Consider the following 27,941-nt stretch of genomic DNA (forward strand, 5'->3'; position numbering starts at 1 on the left):
ACTGGTTCATATGAAGATATTTTACTTTCAGTTTCGTTGATTTCAGTGACGTTTACTCTCAGAGTAAATCCCTTTTGGCTCTGATCGAGGCTAATGGTGATGTTTCTCCTGGTTCTCCATTTTAGCTTTTTCTGGACAAGCGAATACACAAAGTCTGTTAAAGGTTTGGATGTTTATGGTCACAATGAAGAAGAAGATGAAAGCCTTCATCTTCTTTCTTCTCCTGGGAATACAGGGGGCAGCGGCAGGTCAGTTTGACTGTTATATTTTTGTCTTTTTCTATGTCAGATTTATGTAATTTGAAAGACAAATGGACGGACTGTTTGCTCCCCAGAAAGTTCCTGTACGCTAAACATTTAGTTGTAATGGATCCTAGTAGAAAATGTCAATGTTTAGAAACAATCGATTATATTATACAGGTAATTAAATCGTCTGTTTATCTTTTCAATACCTAATAATAAACATTAAAGTTTAGATGAACGCAGAGATTAAAACAAGGCGACTTATGTCCCAAACTATTTGATGATTAAACCGTTCGTGACGCATTTTTAAGCGTCGTGACTCTGCTGTTTCTCCAAACAGTCCAACAAATAAAACATCAGTGAGGAGGTCTGATGATAATCTGGTGACAATAATTAAAACGTTTATTTTAAAAACTACCATTGTAGGATAAACAACAGTTTTAAAACTTTCTGTGAATAATCAGGTTCAAACTAGAATTTGAAGTTTTGAAGAAAAGAGGATCAGAAAAATTACATTAACCACTGAATATCTATTCATAAATCTATTCTGTGTTTATTGAAGGGACAGCAGGATTATTACAGGATGTCCTTAATGTGCTGTAGTTTTTCTTATTGTGTTATTTAAAAAATAAAAGAATTTATAAGTCTGTGTTCCTGAGATCTCACAACATTAACTGTTTCTTACAGTGACCCACTCGCTGAAGTATTTCAACACTGGATCCTCTGAAGTCACAAACTTCCCAGAGTTTGTGTCTGTTGGGATGGTTGATGATGTTCAGATTAATTATTATGACAGCGACATGGAGAAAGCTGTGCCCAAACAGGACTGGGTTGCCAGGAACACAGATCGGCGGTACTGGGAGAGTCAGACTGATATCTCCAGGGATCAGCAGCAGTGGTTCAAAGCCAACATTGAGATTTTAAAGCAGCGCTTCAACCAAACTGGAGGTTTGTTCATGTTTCATTTTTACTGATATTTGCTGTTAATGTTTTCAGTGTGTTTTGTTTACAGTAGTAAACAGGTTTGCACACATTAAATGTTTCATTCAGATTACAGATTAAAATTATTAACATAATAATTCGTAATAAATGTAGAACTACAGTCTGTGAAACTTTCATTTAATCCAACCAGCTTTAATGATCATGTTTGTATGAACTGATATAATTTTTCAGTTAACTGGTTAGTTGATCAAAATAATCAAATAATAAAGATAAATTCATGATATTTGAAGTTTTCGGTTTATATTTAGGATTTTTTACCTCTGAAACCTTGATGGTTGTTTTTTCTACAATTTCTTAATAATCGATTATTCAGAAAATAATCTCCAGAGAATCAGCAGGATCTAAATAATCAGTCTGAAGTGTGTTTGTTTTACAATTATTGTGAACCACTATTTGACTTTTAATAAAAACAATCCTGGACTGAAACTCTCCTTCAGTGGAAGCTTCTAGAAAGACCTCAGGACAGTCCGGTGTGTAGTTTTCCCGCAGTTATACGATTTTTGTTAGAACGATAGGAGGCTGCAGAGTTTCAGAGGATGGAAACTTAAACCCAGGATCAGGATCTGAGTCTGCTGCTCAGAATCCATCTTACTGTGTTTGTCTGTTCCTGCAGCTCACAGGAAGTCGCTCCGTGTCTCAGTTCAGACGACCCTCACAAATAATCACATGTTGTAATAAATTATAGAAAAAGAAAATATGTCAGACACCATCAACAGCATCTTAGGATGAAATAATTTATCATCTAGCTGAGATGTTAAATGTGCTGTGATGTCACAGTTTTGACAGCAGTTTTTCCAGATTCCATTAAACACATAATAATATTAATATTAATATTATGTTATATTTAATACAAAAAGTAGAATCAAACAGGGTTGACTTTGTAACAGGCTGAAAGTAGAGACAGCTCAATGACCCGCTCACTGTCCACGGCCTCTTTATGAATGGATTTAACTAAATGCATCAACCATTGTGAAAATGAAGCCGACATTCAGCCCGTTTTCATGAGAAAATGTAAATAAGACAGTAAATATGAGTTTCAGTCTATGTTTAATATTTTTGGTCCCCGATTTAAAATTTAATGTGTGTGGGGTTTTTTTTTTTTTTTTTTTTTTTTACTAATACACAACAACCTGAAAATATAATCAAGGACAGTAAATTGTTAAAATGTCTCACTTTTCCCATAAACTGGCTGAAGGTTGATTATTAAGGTGGTGTCGTTAAATCAGGACGTCGTAAAATTCAGCAGAAACCCTTCCAGAAAGCGGAGGAAAATAACAGCGTTCTGGGCGGGTCACTGAGCTGCTTTTTCCGGCGCTCAGTGACTAGTTGTTGGGTGTGTAATCAGGCAGCGGAGGCGACCTCTGGGTTCAACACTTTATTTTAGGCTTTACAGCGGAGCTCCATCTTGTTCTCGCGCTCTATTTTCTTCTTCTCCTCTTTCTCTTAGCCAGCCTCATTAGCGACACCCCTGGTCTGACAGGGTAACAGCATGTACTAATTTTCTTCCCTTATTATAGAACCTTGTAAACACAACACTAGTGATGTGCGATACTACTGATTTCCTTTCCCGAAGTAATATTCAGGGTGGTATCAACAATACTGATCCGATGCTGATACTTTGTACAAAAACTTAACGTGTTATTGTATTTCAAATTATAGCTTCATAATGATCACAGGACATCAGACTACTTGTTCTTATTGTTTAGTTATGAAGAATTATCATATAGTTGTGAGTTAATTGACGCCATTTGAACACGTATATCTTGTCATTTAACATGTATATACTTGCCTGGACTTTCAACAAAAACATTCACACTTTCAACCAAGTAAATACAGGTGCAGTATTGTCGATGTCAGTTCCAATAATTTTAAGTTATTCAGGCAGCTAATTGGGGGAGAGTAGTGAGCCATGACCACTATATCACTGTGATTGTTACTTTCCACAATAATTAGTTGACACAACAAAACACTTTTCAGCTTTTCATGCTTTTTGAAACTCAGTTTTTTGGAGACCTGTGATGTAAATTCTGTCTCTAAAGCAAACAAAAAGGTTTGGACATTTTTCATAGTGCATGTTTGAGGTTTATTCTTCCAAAGAAATTGTTGGAGCTATTTATTCTTTAGTTTTGTTATTCTGAAATTTGTTGGGTTTGTTGTTGGTTTGTTTATATTTTGGGTTATTTACAAGTTTATTTGTAGGTTAATATTCGCTTTGTTTTGTTTTGTTGTTTATCTTGCTAAGTCAGCCAGGAACAACTGTAAAGTCTTTTATATATATATAAACAAAGGGACTGGTATAGGACCAGAATGCACTGGGGTGGGCCTATGTTGTTTTTTGTTTTTTTTAACCAGAGCAGGAGAAGCAGCGGGTAGGAACAAAGGTGGATCTTTGTTATTAAGATAAGATAAGATAAGATAACCTATATTAGTCCCACACGTGGGAAATTTGTTTTGTCACAGCAGGAAGTGGACAGTGCAAAAGTTATGACGCAAAAATTAGAATACAATAAGAATAAATACAGTACACAACTGTACAGAATAGAATAAAATAAAATACTATATACAGTAGAATAAAATAAAAATAAATATACAATAAGATAAAAATAGAATACAAATACAAATACTATATACAACTGAGTAAAAATACAACGATGACAGAAAGGATTATTGCACTTAGTGTTATTGCACATGTGTGGATGTGTGTGTTTGTTCAGTTAAAGTCTTTATTATGGAGTCTGACAGCAGTGGGGAGGAAAGACCTGCGAAATCTCTCCGTCCCACACCGTGGGTGCCGCAGTCTCCCACTGAAGGAGCTGCTCAGTGCTGTCACAGTCTGCTGCATGGGGTGGGAGATGTTGTCCATCAGGGATGACAGCTTAGCCGCCATTCTCCTGTCACTCACCACCTCCACTGGGTCCAGAGGGCATCCTAGAACAGAGCTGGCCCTTTGGATCACCCTGTTCAGTCTCTTCCTGTCCCCAGCAGAGATGCTGCCGCCCCAGCAGACCACACCATAAAAGATAGCAGAAGCCACAACAGAGTCATAGAATTTCTTCAGGAGTGGGCCCTCCACTCCAAACGACCTGAGTCTCCGCAGCAGGTACAGCCTGCTCTGCCCTTTCCTGTAGAGGGCGTCTGAGTTATGAGTCCAGTCCAGTCTATTGTTCAGATGAACACCAAGGTACCTGTAGCTGTCCACAGCCTCAATGTCCATACCTTGGATGTTCAGTGGTTGCAGTGGAGAATGCTTGTGCCTGCGGAAGTCTACCACCAGTTCCTTGGTTTTACTGGCGTTGATCTGGAGGTAGTTCAGCTGGCACCAGTCCACAAAGTCTTGGGTCAGACCTCTGTAATCCTTGTCGTCCCCATCAGTGATGAGGCCGACTATTGCAGAGTCATCAGAGAACTTCTGCAGGAAGCACTGGGTGGAATTGTGGGAGAAGTCTGCAGTGTAGATGGTGAAGAGGAACGGAGCCAGAACCGTTCCCTGTGGGGCCCCCGTACTGCAGACGACCCTGTCCGACACACAGCCCTGAGTCCTCACATACTGTGGTCGGTCGGTGAGGTAGTCCAGGATCCAGGTAGTGAGGTGATGGTCCACTCCAGAGTTCACCAGCTTGTCCTTTAGAACCGAGGGAAGAATGGTGTTGAAGGCACTGGAGAAATCAAAGAACATGATTCTCACAGTGCTTCCAGCAGTCTCCAGGTGAGCGAGGGAACGATGTAGGAGGTGAATGACGGCATCATCCGCTCCAATGCCGGGCTGGTAGGCAAACTGAAGTGGGTCCAGTGATGAGCTTATTAGGCGCCGAAGCTGAGCCAGGACCAACCGCTCCAGGGTCTTCATCAGGTGGGATGTCAGAGCCACCGGCCTGTAGCTGTTGAGGTCCTTGGGGCGTGAAGTCTTTGGCACTGGTACGACACAGGAGGTTTTCCAGAGCTGTGGGACTCTTCCCAACCTCAGGCTCAGGTTGAAGAGGTGCTCCATCACCCCACACAGTTGGTCCGCGCAGGACCTGACGACCCTCGAGCTGATGCTTTCCAAACTGGAAAAATAAACAATAAAATGCGACTTTCGAGTTTGATAGTTGGACTTCTTTTGCCTGCATACAAAACATTACTACAGTGCAGCAGTGGCTTGTGAATTTTAAACTGTAGGATGTTTGGTTGGACAAAGGGAACCCCCACTACAGAAATAATTAACACAGTTCAGCGGCTACATACTGAACATGAAGGATAAAAGCAAAGTATCAATCCAGTCATGCTAGTATTGATCCGTAACCAATACTAGTGTTGGTATCAATACTATCGATATTTGGGTCAACCCGCCCACCTCTCTCAGTGACAGCTGTGAGCGTTTTCTTGACTCATGCAGGGCCTCCCCATGTTTCTCCTCCACTTAATCTACACTCCAATCAAAGGAGTGCAGACAACACCAGCTCATCCCACATTCACTTTGTTGCCGCCTATAAGGTGTTTTTGCGAGATTTCCATGGACATTCACGGCGTCCTGATTTATTGATTAGCAATTTTAATATAATTTATTAACCAAACGGGCTGGAAAAGTGTGGAATTTGAATCTAGATGGTGTGTAACTCCACATGTTCATATAAAGAAAATACCTGTGATGATGCACCGAGGCGTTTCTCGTGGCTTTGAGAGCAGCGATGTTATAAAAGCAGGAATGACTCCTCGTGTTTCTCACCTGTAGACTGTCGGCTCTCATCACAGCATCAGTGGCGCTCAGGTTCCTACTGAAAGACACCCACAGATCTCTGTGCTACACATCCAATAATATCATTAATGTGAATGTTTTAATATTTTTAGTGCAAAATCTGATCTGGTCACAGCGCTGAAAAACACCAAAGTGTCCCAGCATGGAGTCGAATTCAAGGTCTGAATTATTGTTTCAGTCCTCTGCTCTTAGTAAATGTAATAAAAATGACAACATGGTTGTAAAATCTTAGAGGAACCTTTTTCACCTTTTTGTCAGGTCACAAACAGAGACACCTCTAGAAAAACCTCAGGACAGTCTGGTGTTTAGTTTCTCACAGGAAAGATTTTGTTAGACTGATAGCAGCTGCAGACTTTCAGAGGATGGAAAGTAAATCTAGAATCAGGATCTGTGTCGGCTGCTCAGGATCCAGCTTAGTGTGTTTGTCTGATCCTGCAGCTCACAGGAAGTTGCTCCACCTACAACAGCATAGATCTCTGCAGGCAGGACATAGATGTGCTAATGGGAGAAAATGAATTCTGTTTTTTTCCCAGTGTCTTTCTGTAAAATCTACATTGTTAATGATGATTTGTTTTAAAAATCTTCCACTGAGACAAAAACAGCCATAAATGTAGATCCTCTATATGTTGATCACGTCTCTGTGTCAGTATAAGACTTTAGTGCAGCCTCTCTGGTTCACTGCAGTCTTTGTCTCTGTTTTTCTGTCAGGTGTTCACATTTACCAGCAGACGTACGGCTGTGAATGGGATGAAGAAACAGGTGAAGTGAACGGATATAACCAATACGGCTATGATGGAGAGGACTTCTTAAGCTTTGACCTGAAGACAGAGACATGGGTTGCTGAAAAACAACAGGCTGAGATCACCAAAAACAAGTTGGACAGCGACAGAGCTACGATCACACAGTGGAAGAACTACCTCACACAGGAGTGTCCTGAGTGGTTGAAGAAGTATGTGAACTATGGGAGGAGCTCTCTGATGAGAACAGGTAAAATCTATGACCAGAATTAGATTGTTAACCAAAAGTTATATGTCTCAGTTTATTACTTAATATGATATTAAATTAACCTTTTCATGCATGAATTATGAAAACTTCAATCAGAGCTTTTTTTTCTTGAGTATTTTTATTCATCTTAAGGCATGAAAAAAAGATTTTTGAACTTCATTTTTTTAAACATGTGCTTTTCATTTTCAAAGAGTATTTTTACATGTCCACGTAGTTGTACAACAAACATTTTGACTTATGAATTTGACAAATGAATAATTAATATACACTGTGTAAAAACTATAACATAACAAATATATTTTTAAATATATTTTAAAAATATTTTATAACAGTATAACAATATATGTAACAACTATAACCCTGCAAGGCATGGAGTGACTCATCAGTGTCCAATGTAGTGGTTTATGTGCAAGTTTACCATCAACACTGACACAAATACAAGAGCCTTTGAATAGTTGTCCACTGTAGTGACCCCTATGTGTGAAAGGGTTAAATTGCACTTCGCGTGGCATTTTGACACAATTTTTAAATTAAATTAAATTTTATAAACTACATCACATCAAAAGAAATTGGTATGGTTTAAATAATAATAATAATAATAATAATCTTTTAAAGTTGCTCCTGGTCGTCACAGCAGATCTTCTTCCACAGTTTTAGCTCTGATATACTCATTTCTAATCCTTCTCACTCCTTATGATAATTTTAATATCATCAGTTCTGTCTCCTGTATTTGTCTCAGTGCCACCATCCTCAGATATTAAATCACAGCAGGTCTCACTGCCATCTTGTAAACCTTCCTTTCCACTCTTGATCGTGTCCACCTTGTCTGCACTCTCTTCTTCACGTCTCGTCTGCACTGTGCACTTCTCCAGCTCAAATAAAAGTAATAGTAATAATACAGAAAGAATGAACTGTTTGTCTTTACTCCACAGATCTCCCCAAAGTGTCTCTCCTCCAGAAGTCTTCCTCCTCTCCAGTCACCTGCCACGCTACAGGTTTCTATCCTGACAGAGCCGAGATGGTCTGGAAAAAAGATGGAGTGGAGCTTCATGAGGGTGTGAACAAAGGAGAGATTCTCACCAACAATGACGGGACCTTCCAGATGAGTGTTGACCTGGATCTCTCATCAGTCAAACCTGAAGACTGGCACAGATACAGATGTGTGTTTCAGCTCTCTGGTGTGAACGAGGACATCGTCACCAAACTGGACAAATCAGAGATCAAGATCAGTGAAGGTGAGTCTGGAATCAGGATCAGATGAGTGATAAACATGGGAAACACACACTTGAATTACTGCAATACCCTGTGGTTCATGTTGGATGAGAAAGTTTGTTTGCTTTGATATTCTTTCTGTCAGCTTCTGTCAGAATAATTTTAAGACCTAAATCAGTTTAGACCAAGTTGTGTTTTTCCACCACATTTTTTCCTTGCTGAACATTGATGAATATAAAACATGTTCATGTGTGGCCACTGATTATCTGACTAATGGACAGTTTTAGAAGATTAAATAGTAAATTGGGGAAAATGTATATTTTGAAACATTGCCAATAAATTTGAACATAGCAATGTATTGAAATTAAATTTAATGGCAGAACTTTTATTGTTGGAATGAAAACAATCATTAGTGAGACAAATATGTAGTGACCATAAACGAAGCTTTTGTACACGATTGTTATCTGATTGGAAACTTTTTGTTCTCACATTTTGTTTGTTCTGTGATCCACAGGAAATTCCTTCTCCCTGATCATCCCTGTTGTTGTTGCTGTGGTTGTTGCTGTGGTTGTTCTTGCTGCCATCGCTGTGATCGCATTCATTATTTACAAAAAGAGGACAGGTGAGAAACAAACTTCCTGGATGTTTCTTGTATAATGCAAACAATGATGATGACATAGTGCAAACAATAATAATGATAGTAAGAGTAATATGACTTAATTGAAGTCATTATTAACAGTTTTCAAAAGAAAACAAAGAATGCACACAGGATTAAACAGGTAACAACCAAAAGCAGTGTAAGCTGAGTCTTCAGGTTAATATTTAAGTATTTTAACACTTTCTAATAATAATCCATCCTGCTCACGGACCCCCGAGTCCTCCAGAGCCGGGTCCGTGACACATTATTTATCGAAAGAAAACGGGTGAGACAAAAAAGTTCATGGCTTAAGCATTTTACTTATTTGTCCAGATTCTAAATTGAAATAAGTTTCGGGTTCAGACACAGCAACATCCGAAGCAAAAGTGATGTTTAGGGCACCAGTGTCATAATTATATAATTATTTATATGGTCAAAGGTAACCAGTAGTGTAGGAAGGATTGGGTATCAGTATTCCTGTATTTACAGCTGACATGTGTTTTCTTGTTTTTACAGCCAAATGTCCTCAAACTTATAAGTACATTTTAAATTTCTTTGAAAACCTGACTTAATTTAATGACCGTATTATAATGAGATTTGTAGTAATGAGTAAATCTCAATTCAAGCCTGTGAAATTGAGGCACACAACGATGGGATCCGCTGTTAAAGTTTCTGGGCTGCCTTTCCTAATAACAGCCATCCCTCAAGATTTTCTCCACTTAAAGCAATGCAGGATTGTAATATCTAGTCCGTTTACTGGTGGTGGTCAGAGGGCCCGGTGGCGCCAGTGTCCAGCAGCCTCGCCTCTGTCAGTGCGCCCCAGGGTGGCTGTGGCTACAATGTAGCTTGCCATCGCCAGTGTGTGAATGTGTGTGTGAATGGGTGAATGACTGAATGTAGTGTAAAGCGCTTTGGGGTCCTATGGACTAGAAAAGCGCTATACAAATGCAGGCCATTTACGGAATTTTGGCCATATCATAATTTTTATGCTTATTTTCCAACTTCAAGCTGTATAAACTTGAGTGCTTATTGGATTTAAGGATATCAGGTGATGTGTATTTGCGTAATGAGTGAGGGTGTGGCCTAAGGAGATTAACCCACTATATAAAGGTGTGCATAATTGTTAGGCAGCTTCTCTTTCTCAGTCTTTCAGAGGGATGCAGCACTCTTGAAATTGATAAGATATTGGGGTGTGAGCACAGAACCATCAATCGTTTTGTTGCAAATAGCAAACAGGGTCGCAAGAAACGTTTTGAGAAAAAAAAGACTAAAATTAGCTGCCAAAGATTTGAGAAGAATCAAACGTGAAGCTACCAGGAACCCATTATCCTCCTGCTGCCATATTCCAGAACTGCAGCCTACCCGGAGTGTCCAGATTTACAAGGTGTTCAGTTCTTAGAGACATGGCCTAGGTGAGGAAGGCTGAAACCCGACCACCACTGAACAAAACACACAAGTTGAAACGTCAAGACTGGGCCAAGAAATATCTGAAGACAGATTTTTCAAAGGTTTTATGGAGGGCCCTGTGGCTGGATCAGTAACGAACACAGAGCTCCACTTTGACTCAGACGGCAGCAAGGTGGAGGTGGGGTACTGGTATGTGCTGGTATTATTAAAGATGAGCTGGTTGGACCTTTTCGGGTTGAAGATGGCCTCAAAATCACCTACTGCCAGTTTTTAGAAGACACTTTCTCTAAGCAGTGGTACCAGAAAAGATCTGCATCTTTCAAGAAGACCATGATTTTTATGCAGGACAATGCTCCATCATATGCATGGAGCACTAGCTGCATGGCTAGCCAGTAAAGGCTTTAAGGATAAAAAAAAAATAATGACATGGCCCCCTCGCTCACCTGACCTAAACCCTACTGAGAAACTATGGGCCCTCTTAAATGGGAGATTTACAGTGTAGGAAAACAGAACACCTCTCTGAACAGTGTCTGGGAGGCAGTAGCGGTTTTAGATACGGGCGACACGGGCGGTTGCCCGGGGCGGCATCACTGGCATCGGCAAAAAAAAGTTGCTCGTACTCATGCTGCCCCGACGTCAGCCAGCGCATATTGGGAATGGCATAGGCACCGATCGCCCATTTGCTGGGAGTAAGGGCGCCCTCCGTTTGCGAGGTGCGCCTGCTGCTTGCGGCACAGGGAGGAGAGGGCAGGGCGGCGGGGGATTCTCTGGCCGGCTGGAGCAGCATCTAATAACCAACTCGCAAAATAAAACAAAATAAAAACAAACCAACAAACACAAAAACACCAGACATTATGATACAGACTTATAATTTGCACGGATGTTTTTTTGAAATTCTATACACGAAAAGTGAGCGCGAGAGCCCTCGGTGCGCCTGCTCGCTGCTGAAGTCAAAGTAAACTTTATTGTCATCTCCGCTGCATACAGTCCAGTATATAGAGAGAGGAGACGACGAGGCTCCAGTTACAGCAGTGCAAGTAAACAAACAATATATATAAGAAGAGTAAGAAAATAAATATACACTTTAGGACTAGGGGTAAAGGGATCAATAACAATTTAAAATTTATAATTTACAGTTTGATGATTTAAAGTCTCACACACAACCCGTCGAAAGGGGAGGAGGGGGCGGCTGCTTCCAAATAGAGCACATTTCATTCGTAATGTTGTAAATCCAAGCCCATTATGTATTCATGATTTGAATCCTGGGTTGTGTGAAATCCCAGAAATACACCTTAGACAAAGTGAATCTGTGAACTAAGGTGTAGGTCTGTTAGGTTATGTTGTGGTGAGGGAGTGTTCGCCCAGGGCGCCAAACGGGCTAGGACCGCCACTGCTGGGAGGCTGTAGTTGCTGCTGCTCAAAAAGTTACAGATCAAGAAACTGACAGACTCCATGAATGCAAGGCTTGTGACAGTTATTGAAAAGAAGGGTGGCTATATTGGTCACTCTTTTTTTTTTTTTGACATGTCAAAAATATTTATGTCAATTTTGCGTTGTTTTATTATCTGTTACTCATCACCTCCACTGGGATAGCTAACCTGTAAAAGACAGAAACTTAACCAAATGCATTTTTTTTAAAGTTTTAATGCCCCTCAATAAGTCACTGACATGATAAAAACATGAACAACAGTCGTGGTCTTTTACTTTTTCTCCCCAGGTTCAAAGACTTCTTCTGATCATCCTTCTAGAGAAAATATAAACAGCAAATCACAAACTATTAAAATTAAGTGTACTTGATCTCTGCTCACACATTAACTGTTAACATTACATATAGCCATCTTTCTAAGAATGCTTTTGCAATCTTTTTTTTTGATACATATTAATTAAAAATATTTCTGCATTTTTCACTGGAACTGGTTTGACCCACCAGCTCTAGACATCAGGGACACCTCTCCAGCTGCCAGTTCTTATCTTGCTAAGAAGTACTGGCATAAAGCTCAGGCATTACAGCAGTCAGAGTCATGGCTTTAAAGTGAATCCTGTATATCATTATATATGTTACATATTACTAGTGATCAAGTAACTGTATCTTTTTATTTATTTATCTTGTCCAGTCTTTTATTTATAGTCCTTCATCTGGATGTTTTTCGTTTTTTTTCTTTAGTGTCCAAGACACCTGGTAATTCTGCTGGAGATATTATCTGTGACAACGGTAAGTGATACAAGTACTGCATTCAGTCAGGTTTGTGCTGTATTGACTGATTTTAAAATAAACATTAATTATGTGCACGATGAATGAGTTTTACCAGTAGGTTTCACTCATTCCATGATGTATTTTATATTTTCAAAACCCTCCTCATTAATAAATATTTGATTTTTATCTGAACAGAAGACAGAAAAAGTTTGAATGAGCCTGTGAACTTCACCAAGGAATCTTCAACACTGAACTTCTGAGAAAAAGTTTCTGCTGCAACAGAAGTTCACAATTTTTCTTCACTGTTTTGATGCAGTTCTTGTCACAGTCCTAGGTTGGTGACCCAAGTATTTTGTGTATTATTATTATTATTATTATTATCATTATTATTATTATTATTATTGTTGTTGTTGTTGTTGTTGTTGTTGTTATTCTGTGATTTCTCTGTTTTATATGACTTGTAGTGTTGATTTCTGTTTTTGTATTCTAGTTCTTAGGTTTTGTTCTGGTGCCCTTCTGTTTAGTATAGGTTTAGTTCTGTGCCCACTGTTTCCTGTTTTACTTTGAAGGTCAATGTATTCTGTTTTGCTTCCTCCCCATCTCGTCTTTGTAATTAGTGTCAGCCATGTCTCCCAGGTGTTTGCTCTTTGCCCGTTCCCCTTCTGTATTTAGTGTTTGCGTGTGCTCCTGTTCATCATCGCGTCGTCCCTCATACTTGTCTCTGTGTTCTGTTTCAAGCTCAGTTTCTAGCCTTCCCAGTTTAGTTTCTGTTTTGTCTTATGCCAGCAATAAAGCTGAGGTCTTTGAGTTTAAGTTCCGCCTCCACGAGTTTGCATTTGGGTCCTATTCCTGCCTTCACACAGCTGCACACTCAGCACTCTTAATGCAGTTCTCAAATCAGTGACGTATTTCCTCATCCACAGCAGACTTTCTCATTGTTTTTGTAAACACCACTATTGTGTTAATTAATTTTCCATATGAATGTCACAGCTCATCAAAGCAGTTTGTACTTTTGTCACTCAAAACTGCAGATTTCTCACTTACCTAGATACTGTTAAGCACTGGATTTTGTCTTTTCAATCAGATTAATTCAAACTTTTTGTATGAACCATATGCATTATGTGTAAAAGAACAAGTCCAGTTACACACTGTCAGTGGTTTTAGTGAAATTGGCCTTCAGTTGAAAGTAGATAGAATGTGTGGATAGGACAGTGCAGAAAGTGAGAGGAAAGTGGGAAAAGAATGATGACATGCAGAAAATAGTCTGGGACAGAATTGAACCTATTTATGTTTAAATTATGTTTCAATAATGCCAAACACTTAAACACATAATTGAATTACTTTGTTTTACATATTTGGCACATTCATATGAGGACATGAAATGTTGCTGCAAAAAGAGAATCACCCAGTTGTCAGCTATGTAGAAAGGATCCTGGGGTTATTTGTCTCTCAGAAACAGTTCATAACTTCCCTTCAACTCATCCATGTCACCTAAAAGGTAAACCTGTTTCTCCATCACCTGTTCAGCTCTGATGGTTCAGTAAGGACATCTCCTGGTTTCATCTTCATGTTTCCCTCTCACCAGATATCCAATCCGATATCATGACCAGCAGCTTTTTTGCAGCTGTGGCTCCAGCAAACATCAGCTGATACTAAGAAGTAATATTAAATAAATTCTAACAACAGCTGATCAAGCTTAAACGTGCTGCTGTTGTTTAGCGCGACATCCGCTGGTTTCCTCTTTCTGGCGCAAAGTGGGCGGTAAACAAGCAAGAGAGACAGGACTTGCATCAGAAAAGCCGATCAGCTGATCATTGATCAGTTTCATGATTGAATTAGCAACAGGAGGGGGAGAGAAGAGGCAGCTGTGCAGCGTAAAGACACAGAATAACTCCAGCTTTGTGTCTTTTTTTCATTCTAGCAGAAGTACGGGACAAATTGTGTTCCTTTTCACCTCAATACCTTTTTCTTCTGTTTGTCTGCCCACAGCCCGATGGCCAGTCCAGCTGTGCTCTCAACTCAGCCACCATCATGCCCCTCCAGCTCATCAGCTGGGAACGTATACCTGGACCAAACCAAACCGTGAAATAATGAGGGCGGGGCCAGAGGCTGACTGGAATTATTCTGTGTTGCCAAAAACAAAACAAAACTAATGCTAGGAAACAAACACGTTTATAAGTACTTTGTGAAGCATTTTTTATGGTTTCTTTTCTTCTTTTTTTACGTACTAATAGAAAGTTTTCATCATTTTCCCCCTTACAGGCGGCCCTCGCCACACATATTGATTTAAAATTAATACCAATCAATCCACTGAGAAACTTAACGAGGTTTTATCCACTGGAGGGAGACCAAACCACCACGATTCAGTGAAGCTCGGTGAAATCATATTTGATATGTATTCCTCATCAGTTGCACAAAAACAAATTTTAAAATGTGTTCTGTGCCTTTAAAGACGCTGTAACCTCACCCCAGAGGCAATCTGTACCAAACAGCTAACCCCAGATTAAAAATACATAAATAAATTATACATTGTATACCCAACATAACTACACCTGTCATAACATAAAAAATAATAAAGATAAGATGAACCAAACTTTAACCCTTCCCTTCATCATTCATGGTTCATATGAAGATGTTTTACTTTCAGTTTCGTTGATAACCCTAAAGGGTGCGTTTACCCCAGATTTAAGTGACGTTTACTCTCAGAGTAAATTCTTATTGGCTCAGATGGAGCCCAGTGGTGACGTACCCCCTAGTTCTCCTCCTTTTCTCCTATTTTAGCTTTAGCTTTTTCTGGACAACTGAAACATAAAGTCTGTCAAAGGTTTGCATGTTTATGGTCACAATGAAGGTCATCATCTTCTTTCTTATCCTGGGGATACAGGGAGCAGCGGCAGGTCAGTTTGACTGACGATTTCTGTCGAAAACTGTTTGACGAGTCCCGTCTTTAAATCGTTCATGACGCATTTTTAAACGTTGTTACTCTTCTGTCTCTCCAAGCACTCTAACAAATAAAACATCAGGGAGGAGGCCTGATGCTAATCTGGTGACAATAATCAAAACTGTTATTTTAAAAACGGAATACCATTTTAATTTTCACAAGGAATTAAAACATTTTCACACAACAGCTCACCATTAAAGTTCACTAAAGTTCATTTGACACAAAGTATCTGTAAAAAACTTAGATGTTTAATTATTTGTTCAGCATAAGCTGTATATAAAGAGCCACATGTCATTAAATGGAGTTTATTGTGAATACTTTATGTTTTTTTCTGATGTTATTGCTTCATTAACAGCGCAATGAGGTGACTTTTGTTGTCCATCCATCCATTCGCTCCCGCTTCTCCTTTTCAGGGTCGCGGGGGGCGCTGGAGCCTATCCCAGCTGTCATAGGGCGAGAGGCGGGGTACACCCTGGACAGGTCGCCAGTCTGTCGCAGGGCTAACACACAGGGACAGACAACCATTCGCACTCACATTCACTCCTAGTGACAATTTGGATTATCCAATTAACCTATCCCCACAAGCGGGGACTTTTGTTGTTAGGTGTATAAATAAAATTGAATCGAATTCAAGTGAACTGAATTGAGATACAAATTAAATAATTATTTCTTTATAATTGAATACAGTTTATGTATGTAAAGTGCCAATACACTTTACATACCAGCATGAGCTAATGTTGGTATCACTGCTGAATGATCAATAAGAAGCTGGAAGTGAGAAATGCCAGAAAAGTTTTGCAATTTAAAGACACTCAACCTCAACCAGTGAGCGCTAATGAGAAGTTTTAAACTCACTATGTGCCTTGGTCACTAACACTAACAGATAAATCCATGTACTTTTGATAACTGAAAACTCACCTGCAAACTTAATTAATGAATAAAAGATAAAATCCAAAATGCTTAAGATAATATTCTCAGAATATCAGTTACTTAACATTAGCTTTTTATTGATAATGTCAATCAAAGATATTGGAATTAAAGCTTTCTGTAACAATTTTAAGCTTTAACAAAATCCATGAGAAATAAAATAAACAAAGAAAAGCATCGATATTGATATTTAGAAAACCCAACACTGAAATTCTGAAAAAACAACAACAAAAAAACAAAGTCTGGACAGTCACATCAAAAGAATTAAATCAGTTCCTATAATTTGTAATATAAAAAATGGAAATAGAAAAGAGAACAACTCACTTTAGAAGTCATGCTGCTTTATTCAGAAGAAAGAAGAAACTTAATCGAGTTTATGGTTAATTCAGCAGCTAACAAAAGCAAAACAGATTAGAAGTAATGTGTACTTTCTTTAACAGTGAAAATGAAAATATAGTCAAATTAAAGTTATAATGAGTTCAAATCATTCACCCAGGGCAGCGGGGGACGCTGGAGCCTATCCCAGCTGTCATAGGGGGAGAGGCGGGGTATTCATAAATCTATTTTGTGTTTATTGAAGGGACAGCAGGATTATTACAGGATGTCTTTAACGTGCTGCAGTTTTTCTTATTGTGTTATTTTAAAAAAATCAAAAAAATCTGTGTTCCTGAGATCTCACAACATTAACTGTTTCTTACAGTGACCCACTCTCTGAAGTATTTCTACACTGCGTCCTCTCAAGTCCCAAACTTCCCAGAGTTTGTGACTGTTGGGATGGTTGATGATGTTCAGATTAATTATTATGACAGTGACACGGAGAGAGAGGTGCCCAAACAGGACTGGGTGAACGGTGCAGTAGACCCACAATTCTGGGAGAGGAACACTGATATCTCCAGGGGTTCCCAGCAGACGTTCAAAGCCAACATTGAGATTGTAAAGGATCGCTTCAACCAAACTGGAGGTTTGTTCATGTTTAATTTTTTTAATGATACACTTGCTCTTAATGTTTTCAGTGTGTTTTGTTTTCAGTAGTAAACAGGTTTGTATACAAATGAAAATGTTTCATTCAGATTACAGATTACAATTATTAACATAATAATTCATAATGAATGTAGAACTACAGTCTGGGAAGCTTTAATTTAATTCAAACAGCTTTAAGGACCATGTTTGTATGAACTGATATAATTTGTCAATTAACTGGTTAGTTGATCAAAATAATTAAGATAAATTTGCGATATTTGCAGTTTTCTGTTTATATTTAGGATTTTTTTTGTCTCTGAAACCTTGATGATTGTTTTTGATACAATTTCTCAATAATTGATTAATAAGAAAATAATCTCCAGAAAATCTGCAGGATCAGAATAATCAGTCTGAGGTTTGAATATTTTACAATTATTGTGAACTAGTATTTGACTTTTATTAAAAACAATCCTGGACTGAAACTCTCCTTCAGTGGAAGCTTCTAGAAAAACCTCCAGATGGATGGAAACTTAATACCCAGGATCAGGATAAGTGAACCATGTACAAAGGTTAACAAACAAAGTTCAAAGAGGGAGGCATGAAGGACAAACTGCATGTTTAGTCCTAAGCAGCAGCCAATAAGTGAACGATTTCCAGCCTTTTGCAGCCACAGGTGAGTACAATCAACCAGTCATTGCTTCTTGGAGCATCACAGGATCCCAGGCAGCCAATTGTCTTTGAGGGTTGACACACTGCAATCTGCATACAGGAGGGCTGGCACGAGTCTCCAGCTAGCCAGTCAGTGAGTACTGACACTCTTGGAGTTGCTTGAAGAGAAAAGGGTCCCTCAGTCGCTCCGAGGCACAGGCACATGTGTGTTGGTCTTTATGGAGGCTGTTTTTCTTTGATAAAGAGAGTATGTAGAAATGTTTCCCCAGTATTTATCTCCCTAAGATGCTCACACTGTTCAGTGATGATTATCTGTAAGTGGCTTCCATTGAGCCAAAAACAACAGATGTTAATATCCTCTCTTAATAAATGACCGTGGATCAGTGTTTTCTTGTAAAGATATTGTCAATTCTTAATGTATGCTGTGTTCTACAGTTGTTCCTAATGTAAAGTCTTTTTTTTCTGTCAGGTGTTCACATTGTGCAGCAGATGTACGGCTGTGAATGGGATGATGAAACAGGTGAAGTGAACGGATATGAGCAGTTTGGTTATGATGGAGAGGACTTTATAAGCTTTTACCTGAAGACAGAGACGTGGGTCGCTCCTGTACAACAGGCTGTCATCACCAAACACAAGTGGGACAGTAACAGAGCTTTCATCGCACAGAGGAAGAACTACCTCACCCAGGAGTGTCCTGAGTGGCTGATGAAGTATGTGAACTATGGGAGGAGCTCTCTGATGAAAACAGGTGAAATCATATAACATGCTGTTTTTTGGCCAGAACAATCTTAATATTTTTCTTTTTCTGACCATTAAAACATAAAAGCATTGACACCCTCGCCCCATCAAAAAAACATCACAGTTAAATTTTCTCTTTCTCTCATTTCCATTCACACATTGACATTTGCCTCTTTCTACCTTTCTCCTGATTTCTCTGTTACTCCTACATATTAATTACAATTGTTTATTTTTTGTTTTTTTTTGTCATATTTTCCTTTTGCCCCAATTTTCTCTGGCCCAATTTATCCACCATTTACACACTGACATTTATAACCAGTCTCTCCCAGCCTCCATTTCTTTATCATACATACACATGCTAATAGGCTTTTTTAAAGCCTTAACTAAGGCATTGAAATTACATTACATCCCACAGGAATTACATTAGTATGTACATAATAGTAATATAGCATCTATCTTTCTCTTCTCTCCTTAGTTCTTCCCTCAGTGTCTCTCCTCCAGAAGACTCCGTCCTCTCCAGTCACCTGCCACGCTACAGGTTTCTATCCTAACAGAGCTGAGATGGTCTGGAGGAAAGATGGAGTGGAGGTTCATGAGGGTGTGGAGAAAGGAGAGATCCTCACCAACAATGACGGGACCTTCCAGATGAGTGTTGATCTGGATCTTTCATCAGTCACACCTGAAGACTGGGAGAGGTACAACTGTGTGTTTCAGCTCTCTGGTGTGAACGAGGACATCGTCACCAAACTGGACAAAGCAGTGATCAGGACCAACAAGGGTAAAAGTGATGAAGGTAGGAAACACGCATTTAGTTTACTGTAAAAATGGTGCAGTTCACGTGGTTTTATTTGAGTTTGATGAAAAGTTTAATTCCTCCCCTTGTATACAGATTTATTAAGTGTTTCATACTGATACTGATTTGTTAATTTCTTAATAAATATTAACATTTAAAGTTTTGAGCACTCTGATTCAAATTATTGCCCACTTTGCTGTCTTTTCACTGTTTATTTAAATTTGCGAGTATCTTTTTTCCCCGTATTTTTATTTAATTGCCAAACTGAAGTTTGTCTCTTTTAACGTGTTTCATTTGTTCAGGTTATGGTTTATTTGTTGTTGTGTCATCTATAGGAAATTTCCTCGCCAGGATCTTTGCGACCATGAAACAATGGTTCTCGCAGTGATAGCTGTAATTGGTTTCATTGACTACAAATAGAGAACAGGTGAGAGACAAAAACAGAAATCCCTTTTACTCGATGGTTTATCCAAAACAGAATAAGCTCCACAAGGGCCAGAGTCACCGTTCCATAAGAATAGGAGCTGTGTGACAATGTGAGAAAAGATACGATATATAACATTTTATAAATGTAACTGAAATTATTTTTTCTTTGTAATTGAGAAAAACGTCCCCCATCTCATAAGTAAAACTTGTTTCTATTCTGTTTTCGCTGATCCCCTATGCCCTGCGTAGAATAAAATGTTTTCTGTATTTTATGTTAAATAATTTTTTCAGGATCATTCTTGAGAAAATGTCAGATCAGAGCAGGATGTGGACTAACAGTGTGTTTGTGACGTGACTTTCTGAGTCTCTAGAGCAAATGATTCCTAAAGCCTAAATGACAAACAGCCCTGCAAACAGTGAGATTACTACATTTACTATTTTACTTCTTTTTTGTGCTTCAAAATCACAAGAGATGATTGCTAGATTGAACTGGGAATGTTAATATATCTTATTTTGTCTTTTTAGGTTTATGGACAAATTTTGGACTGAAACAAGAAGCATCAACAAGCCTCATTTTCCCCCATAAACTGTGACCTCATCAGCTGTTCATCATTCACATCATAAAATGAAGTGTTAAGATCTAGTTATGTTGTGGATTTTTTTATGACATATATACCTGTATACACTGGACATATACTCACATGTATATACTATGGAATCACATATATTTGTATACACCATACACACCTATACTGTAGTGTTTTATATATTGGAATCACTGTGTTAAGCATTTAACCTACATGCTCGAAATCACAAGACCCATAAATTGAGGTCAAATATTATCTACATTTATATTAATAAAGTTTGTGCCACTTGTTGTATGAGCACATGTTGATGAATACTGTTTGAAATGTAATAATTGGGATCAATAAGTAACCTCTGATAGTGTTATGGCCAATCCCATCCAAACATAGGGTTAATTCAACTTGGCACTGCTGAGGAGGCACCTGAGACTCGACTCTTTTCTCCCAAAGTTGTGAAAAACCTTTCTTTATCAAATATAGTGGCCCACCTCAAACCAGAGTTTGCCAAGGTTGTCAAGATGATTAACTGTTATCTGTGAGATTTGTAGACTTTTGGACTCACTCTGGCCATAAAACTGATGGCCCCAGGCCCATCCAGACCCCGCCAGTGCAGCAGTGCCCCCCGGCCCCAGAGAGCCTGGGACAGTCCACCCAACCCCACCGCAGAGAAAACTGCACCCACCCCACCATCCACTCATCTTCCAGACTACATAAGACAATAGACGCCCAGGCTGAGAGAATGACGTTCCTGATGTGAGCGAATGAGGTGATCAAGGAAAAACTGCATCAAATGTCAGTGTAATAACAAGTCGAAACATTTTGTTAAGTGGACTAAGTTCTTGTTAAATGGACTAGGTGCTTTACTGCTATAGCACTTGGTTAAGTGCTTTCTATCTACCCATAATACACATTCATATTCAGTCCATTTTTCAATTAAAAAAATTATACCAAACAGTAGTGCACTTTCCCAAAAATTTGATTCAGCACCCGTTAATTGTGTCATGTTTAGGTGATTTCCCATCAACTACATGAACATTTCACACAGAAAAGTAGAAAACACCATGTTTTCATGTCTGCAGATCAGCCAGCAACCTCTCAACAGAAAACACTATGATCGATGTTAGGTTATTGTTGTTTTACTGAACATCGTATTTTAATTCACGGGAGTAACAGTCAAATTAATATCCAAAAAAGCATAAATAATGTTAAACATTATGGCGCCACCACGTTGCCTGGAAACCACCTAGCAACGAACTGAAATGACCTGGACACAACAGCACCTCTTTTTCTTTTTCTTTCTTTCTTTGCGTGTGATTAACATTATCAGTTTGCCAACGGTAGAAATGGGCCAAACAATACTCGAGCTTGGGAATGAAATAATTCCTTGATATAAGCTTTGCCTCCAGAAACTGCACTTCAGGTTTTTAGCGGAGGTGGAGCTTTTTTCAAATTTAGTCACTGAAATCGCTGACGTCACACTTCAGTACATGTCGAAATGTGATATTTTATCAGAACTGTGGTAAACATACTGAGATGATGATAAACACAAGACCAAGAATTTTACAACGTGTGACATGCGCAAATTGTCACAGATGATAATAACACCTCAACTGTCTCTGGCCACAAAACGAAAAAAAAAACAAGCTATAAACTACTTTCATTTTCATTTTTTATCAACGATCTTCTTGAACACGTTCCCTCTGCATTAAGTGACGCTCCGCTCTGCCTGATTGTTATTGGATGAGTAGAGGTTAATCTTGGAAGATCGATGCTCTAAGTTATTCCCAATTTGTCCATCTACCAGCTCTTAAGCAAAAATGAAGACCTTCCTTGTTCTGAGTGTGATTTTTCTTGGACTATCCGAAGCAGCAGCAGGTGAGTTGACCCATGTAGTTATCTTCTATAATAACAGCCGAACCAGCATTGTGTTTATGTGAAGGGAAAAACCTTCTGAACAGGTGGATAGCAGTGTGTAGCCAAGGAAGCAGAGGCAAGTTTAAAAACAAACAAACAACTTTAAAAAAAATGTATTTACAATTTAAAAAACTAACAGCAAATACGTAAACACCTCTTCCAAGGCGGTCAAAACATTGAAGAAAAGAACAAAATATCAAAATTATATTTAACAAACAAAAAACTAATTCAGCTGTGGGTGAAGTTATAATCCCAAACCATAAAAGTTAGTTTAAGATGAGTGGAACAGCCAGCGTCTTGGTTTTGCTGGTAAACTGGTTAACACAGTGAACAGGATTTATGAAGAGGTGCATTTGTGAGTATATTTATGACTGTTTTATGATTATAGTATCTACATTATAGCTTTTTTAGCGCACTAAAATATCTTTATAGAACTCTAATATTTTAATTCTGCTACATTTTCTGCTGCCCCCATGGCCAGATCTCTTTAAAATATAACCGTCCCATGACTTGCTCATCATCCCTCCCGCTACACTCTCTTATTGTTGGTAAGGCTCACCCTGATAGGTCAAAGCCAGAGTCCTTCTGGGGCATGAACTCTTGCAGGATGGGGCTGTCCTGGGCAATATAAACTGAGTGCAATGCAATGACTGTCACAACTACAGGGATTAAAAACAGAACTATAAAATTATAAAACAACTCATGCAAAACCAAAAAACAAGCATGACATTTACACCATGTGTGTGCACCTGTACAAAGTATGCTATAATGGCTGAGAGATTTCAGGATGTGAACATCATATGTTAATAGTCACCTACATAATATTTCACAGATAAAGTGAATAAAAAGAAATTTTGAAATGGATCAAATTATTATAAATCTGCATATTTGTGAGGTGTTTGCAAAAATGTATTAATGAAAGCAAGTTTTAAGGTTTCTAATAAAAACTATGATGATGGAAAATCTAATGATAATCACAATCATGTTTCTGATGTTTAACAGTATACTCCTCTGTGTGTTATTTTCTTGTGCCACAGTTACACATTTGCTGCAGTACTTCTACACGGCATCATCAGGAATTTTCCAGAGTTTGTGACTGTGGGCGTGTTAGATGGGCAGCCATTCACGTACTATGACAGTAAAATAAAAAAAGAGAGTCCCAAGCAGGACTGGATGGCAAAGAGTGAAGGAGCTCTGTACTGGGACATACAGACTCGGGCATCCATCGCGGATGAGCAGATCTTCAAAGGGAACATTGAATTTGTGAAGCAGCGCCTAAATGAAACAGGGGGTGAGTAATGAACAGGCGTTTAGAAACATCTGGGATTTTGTGATTCAGTTTCTATAAAATCCAACTTTCAACCACTAAAACTTAAAAATGTTCCATTCACACTAATTTAATTGTTTAGCACTAATTGACAGCAGCAGTGACTTTGAGGGACCAAACACACAGGAGACAGTTTAATGAGGTGCAGAAGTGGTTTATAAAAACAGAGGAAGTCTAATCTTAAAAGTAGAGCAGGTCTTTCTCTGCAATCCAAACTGGGAACGCTCCTATAGTAGTGAGGTTAAAGCTCGGCCTGCTACCACAAGTAAGCCTGTAGTGTGAGAAGGACGATAATATGATATGATGAGGGCTTTCAGATTTGATGGGGCCTGATTAGGACTTTGGATGCTGTCTTATTATTTGGTTTTTGGTTTGTTATCAATTTTATTTTCACATGTCAGTTTTTAGTAGACAAAAAGTTGGATGGAGGATTTTCTCTGCTCCCCTCCTATTGGTCAAATAAACTGTAAGCTCTGAGATTCAATTCAATTCAATTCAATTCAATTCAATTCAATGTTATTTATATAGCGCCAAATCACAACAACAGTCGCCTCAAGGCGTTTTATATTGCACAGTAAATCGTACAATAATAGATAGATAGAAAAACAATCATATGACCCCCTATGAGCAAGCACTTTGGCGACAGTGGGAAAGACAAACTCCCTTTTAACAGGAAGAAACCTCCGGCAGAACCAGGCTCAGGGAGGGGCGGGGCCATCTGCTGCGACCGGTTGGGGTGAGAGAAGGAAAACAGGACACAGACAAAATGACAAGATGTGACCACAGACCTCTGTTAGCATTCAGGCAGTACCTTTCACTAAAAGAGTATCTACAACACTATATACAAACCCAACAGTTCACTGAAGACACACATGACAATTTGTCGCTAAGGGTTTGGAGGCCAAGGACAGGTTTGCTGCTGATGTCAGTTACTCCCAGGGAACAACTGCTGCAGAGGGTTTTTAAAGCGGCCACTTGATGATGGGAACCAATCAGCAGCTCCCATCTCTCAAATCATAAAGAGCACGATTAGTCCATCCATTCACTTCTCCTTTTCAGGGTCGCAGGGGCTGCTGGAGCCTGTCCCAGCTCTCTTAGGGCAAGAGACAGGTTTCCAGTCTGTCGCAGGGCTAACACATAGACAAAGACAACCATTCGGCAATTTATGGGCAATTTAGTGTTTCCAATTAACCTATCCCCACTAACTGCATGTCTTTGGACTGTGGGAGGAAGCCGCAGAACCCCGCAAACACAGGGAGAACATGCAAGCTCCATGCAGAAAGACCCTGGCCTGATGGTGGAATTAAACTCAAGACCTTCTTGTTGTGAGGCAACAGTGCTAACCACCGTGCTGTCATGATTAGTTTAAGCTTTAAATACTGTATGTGCCTATATATTATGTATATAGGCGTGTAACCTGTAGTCCTATTTATATATGTCTATAGAAGTGCAGGTTAGATAGGGACTCAGAGTGTAGCATCTCAGTCTGTTTCTGTTTTTTCTCTGTAAAGTTTAAACTGTGTTGATGAGAGTTTGTTTTAATTAGTTTCCACTGAACCAGTAAACAGCAGGAGAAACAGTAGATCCTCTGTTTCAGTGACTGTCGATTGGTTGATGTGTCTGTATTGAGATGAGACTGTGCTGCAGCTTTGCTCTGGTTCACTGTACTGTTTCTGTCTTTCAGGTGTGCATGTTTATCAGGAGATGTATGGTTGTGAATGGGATACTGAAACAAATAATGTGACCGGCTATGATCAGCTGGGTTACGATGGCGAGGACTTTTTGGCGTTTGACCTTAAGACAGAGACGTGGATCGCTCCAAAGCAACAGGCAGTCATCGCTAAACAGAAGTACGACTCTGACAGAGCTCTCTCAGCCAGACAGAAGAACTACTTCACTCACATTTGTCCCGAGTGGCTGAAGAAGTATCTGAACTATTCAGGGAGCTCTCTGAGGAGAACAGGTGCAATAACACTGGATTTTAACTGGACTTGGAAAGACAATCAATCAGCTATAGGTTGATTGATTGTCAACAAACATACAATTTGTAATAATAACAATAACGAACACTTATATTTTTTCAACAGTTCTTCCCTCAGTGTCTCTCCTCCAGAAGTCTTCCTCCTCTCCAATCACCTGCCACGCTACAGGTTTCTATCCACACAAAGCCAAACTGTTGTGGAGGAAAGATGGGAAAGAGCTTCATGAGGGTGTGAACAGAGGAGAGATCCTGCCCAACAATGATGGGACCCTCCAGATTTCTGCTGATCTGGATCTTTCATCAGTCAAACCTGAGGACTGGAGGAGCTACGATTGTGTGTTTCAGCTCTGTGGTGTGAATAAGGACATCATCACCAGACTGGACAGAGCAGTGATCAGAACCAATGAAGGTCAGTCTGCACTCAGAAGTGATGAAGGTCAGAAGCACACATTTAGTTTACTGTAATATAATAGTGCATAGTAAAGAGCAGTTCATGCAGTTTTATGTGTTAAAAATAGAACAATTTTGTCAGTTTATTTCACACTTAAAGTCTAGACTGGGACATGTTTCCTATCTTGAAATAATTATGTGAACCTGCTGAAAATAAAAGTGAGTTGTATTTCCAAACTAAGAACATAAAAGGAATTTAAGACTCTTTACCAAACACTAATGCTTTTTCCCAAATCATGTTTTACCTTGTGAATGAGCAGCCACAGTTAACAGAGTATAGTTACTCCAGAGTTTTATAAGACGAGTAGAGGTAATGATTTGATTTTGGAATCAAGTTTACTGACTAAATTAAAAAGGATATTTTTATTCTCAGAAGTTCAGTGGGCACAAAGACACAAAGACATCAGAGTTAAATGTGGGTAAATAAGCACAGACACAGTGAATATATTCAGATATGAACAACAGGTAAAGCATATAGTGACAGACATATTGTCTATAATCAGTGCTGTTATCTGTTTTGATTGGTGATCTTCTCTATCCTGTTTCATTTGTTCAGGTTCTGATTTGTTTTTCTTTGATCTAAAGGAAATTCCCTCTTCATGATCATCCACATGATTCTTACTCTGGGTGTTCTTGCTGTGATCACTGTGATTGTATTCATTATCTACAAAAAGAAGACAGGTGAGAGGACAAAGCAGATTTTGTAGGACTTTGAGTTTTGAGTTTTTGTGGCGGGGTGTGGTTGGCGGTGCTGCTGCAGGGGAGGTGAACGCACCTGCAGGGCATCTGCAAAGATGCCTCGCCGGGTTAAAAGTGTGCTGGGTCCTGGATTTCAGTGTTGTTGTTGGTGTGTATGTTCGCAAGCAACTGGAAAGCCGCAACCGCGTGTTAACAGCAACCGTGTGAATAAAATGATGCTGAAAAGCATACAGATGTGGTCGAGTCTGTCATGACTTTATCACACTGTTTCATCCAGCAGTTATTACAGTAAGGCTCAGAGCCAGAGTTTACTGAGAATGACTGTTGGATAATAAGACAAGATCACAGAGTTAAATACATAATGTTTAACAAACCCTGTTTTTTACTTTCTTTCATTACAGACAAACGACCTCCATCTCGTAAGTGAAATGTTTCTGATCTGTTTTCTTTGAGTTATATGTGCACTCTGTAGATTAAAAAGTTTTTCAGATCTGTCAGTTGTTTGTAAAAGTGTTGTGGACTAACGATGTGTTTCCGACCTACAGCTGTAGAAAACCATGAGGTCCAAGAGAAAATGATTCCTTATGAAGCCTAAATGACAGACATCACTGCTCACAGTGAGTTCATACATTAAATGGACTTTTTCCTGGGTAGTGTAACAGCCTTCCAATGTATTGGAGGTCAAGGTTCATCAATGTGGGGTCAGCTGGCTACCTGGCTACACTGAATGAACAGATTTTTCCATTAATACATTTTGTCTTCCCTGATGACACGGGCATATCCCAAGATCCTGATGCCAGGAGTCATCAGGCTCAAGTTACTATTGAAGTGGTTCATGAAACATCATTTTCACACATGTGCATTCCACTAAATAAATATGTGAAACAGTATAAGCTTAATGAAGTAAATGCATGCCATCATTGAAGTTAAAGGCAGTTCAGTGAAACATTAGTGTGACTTTTGTTGGCCAGAAACTGTAAAGCTTTCATAAAATGTGTTCCGCTTTCCCCCCTTTTTTTTATCTGTTTTTTTTATCTGTTTTTTTTTGGTGTGATTTGATTTTAAAAAATCACAAGGTATTTTTTATTTAGTTTTACA

At 39.0% G+C, this 27,941-nt stretch overlaps 1 protein-coding gene across 1 annotated transcript; it reads left to right on the forward strand.

Annotated features, from left to right (window-relative positions):
• The first annotated feature begins 53 nt into the window (after window positions 1–53).
• On the forward strand, window positions 54–27,861 carry LOC309699075 (uncharacterized protein). Its single transcript, XM_082521930.1, has 11 exons — window positions 54–248; window positions 17,003–17,263; window positions 18,401–18,679; window positions 19,145–19,462; window positions 22,251–22,347; window positions 23,424–23,677; window positions 25,398–25,676; window positions 25,801–26,103; window positions 26,730–26,825; window positions 27,245–27,262; window positions 27,389–27,861. Exons 1-11 carry the CDS (start codon window positions 170–172, stop codon window positions 27,436–27,438), a joined length of 2,034 nt encoding a protein of 677 aa, XP_082378056.1. The 5' UTR covers window positions 54–169; the 3' UTR covers window positions 27,439–27,861.
• Window positions 27,862–27,941: the final 80 nt, after the last annotated feature.

The sequence above is a fragment of the Aulonocara stuartgranti genome (assembly GCF_965226115.1).
Source record: "Aulonocara stuartgranti genome assembly, chromosome: 22".
NCBI lineage: Eukaryota > Metazoa > Chordata > Actinopteri > Cichliformes > Cichlidae > Aulonocara > Aulonocara stuartgranti.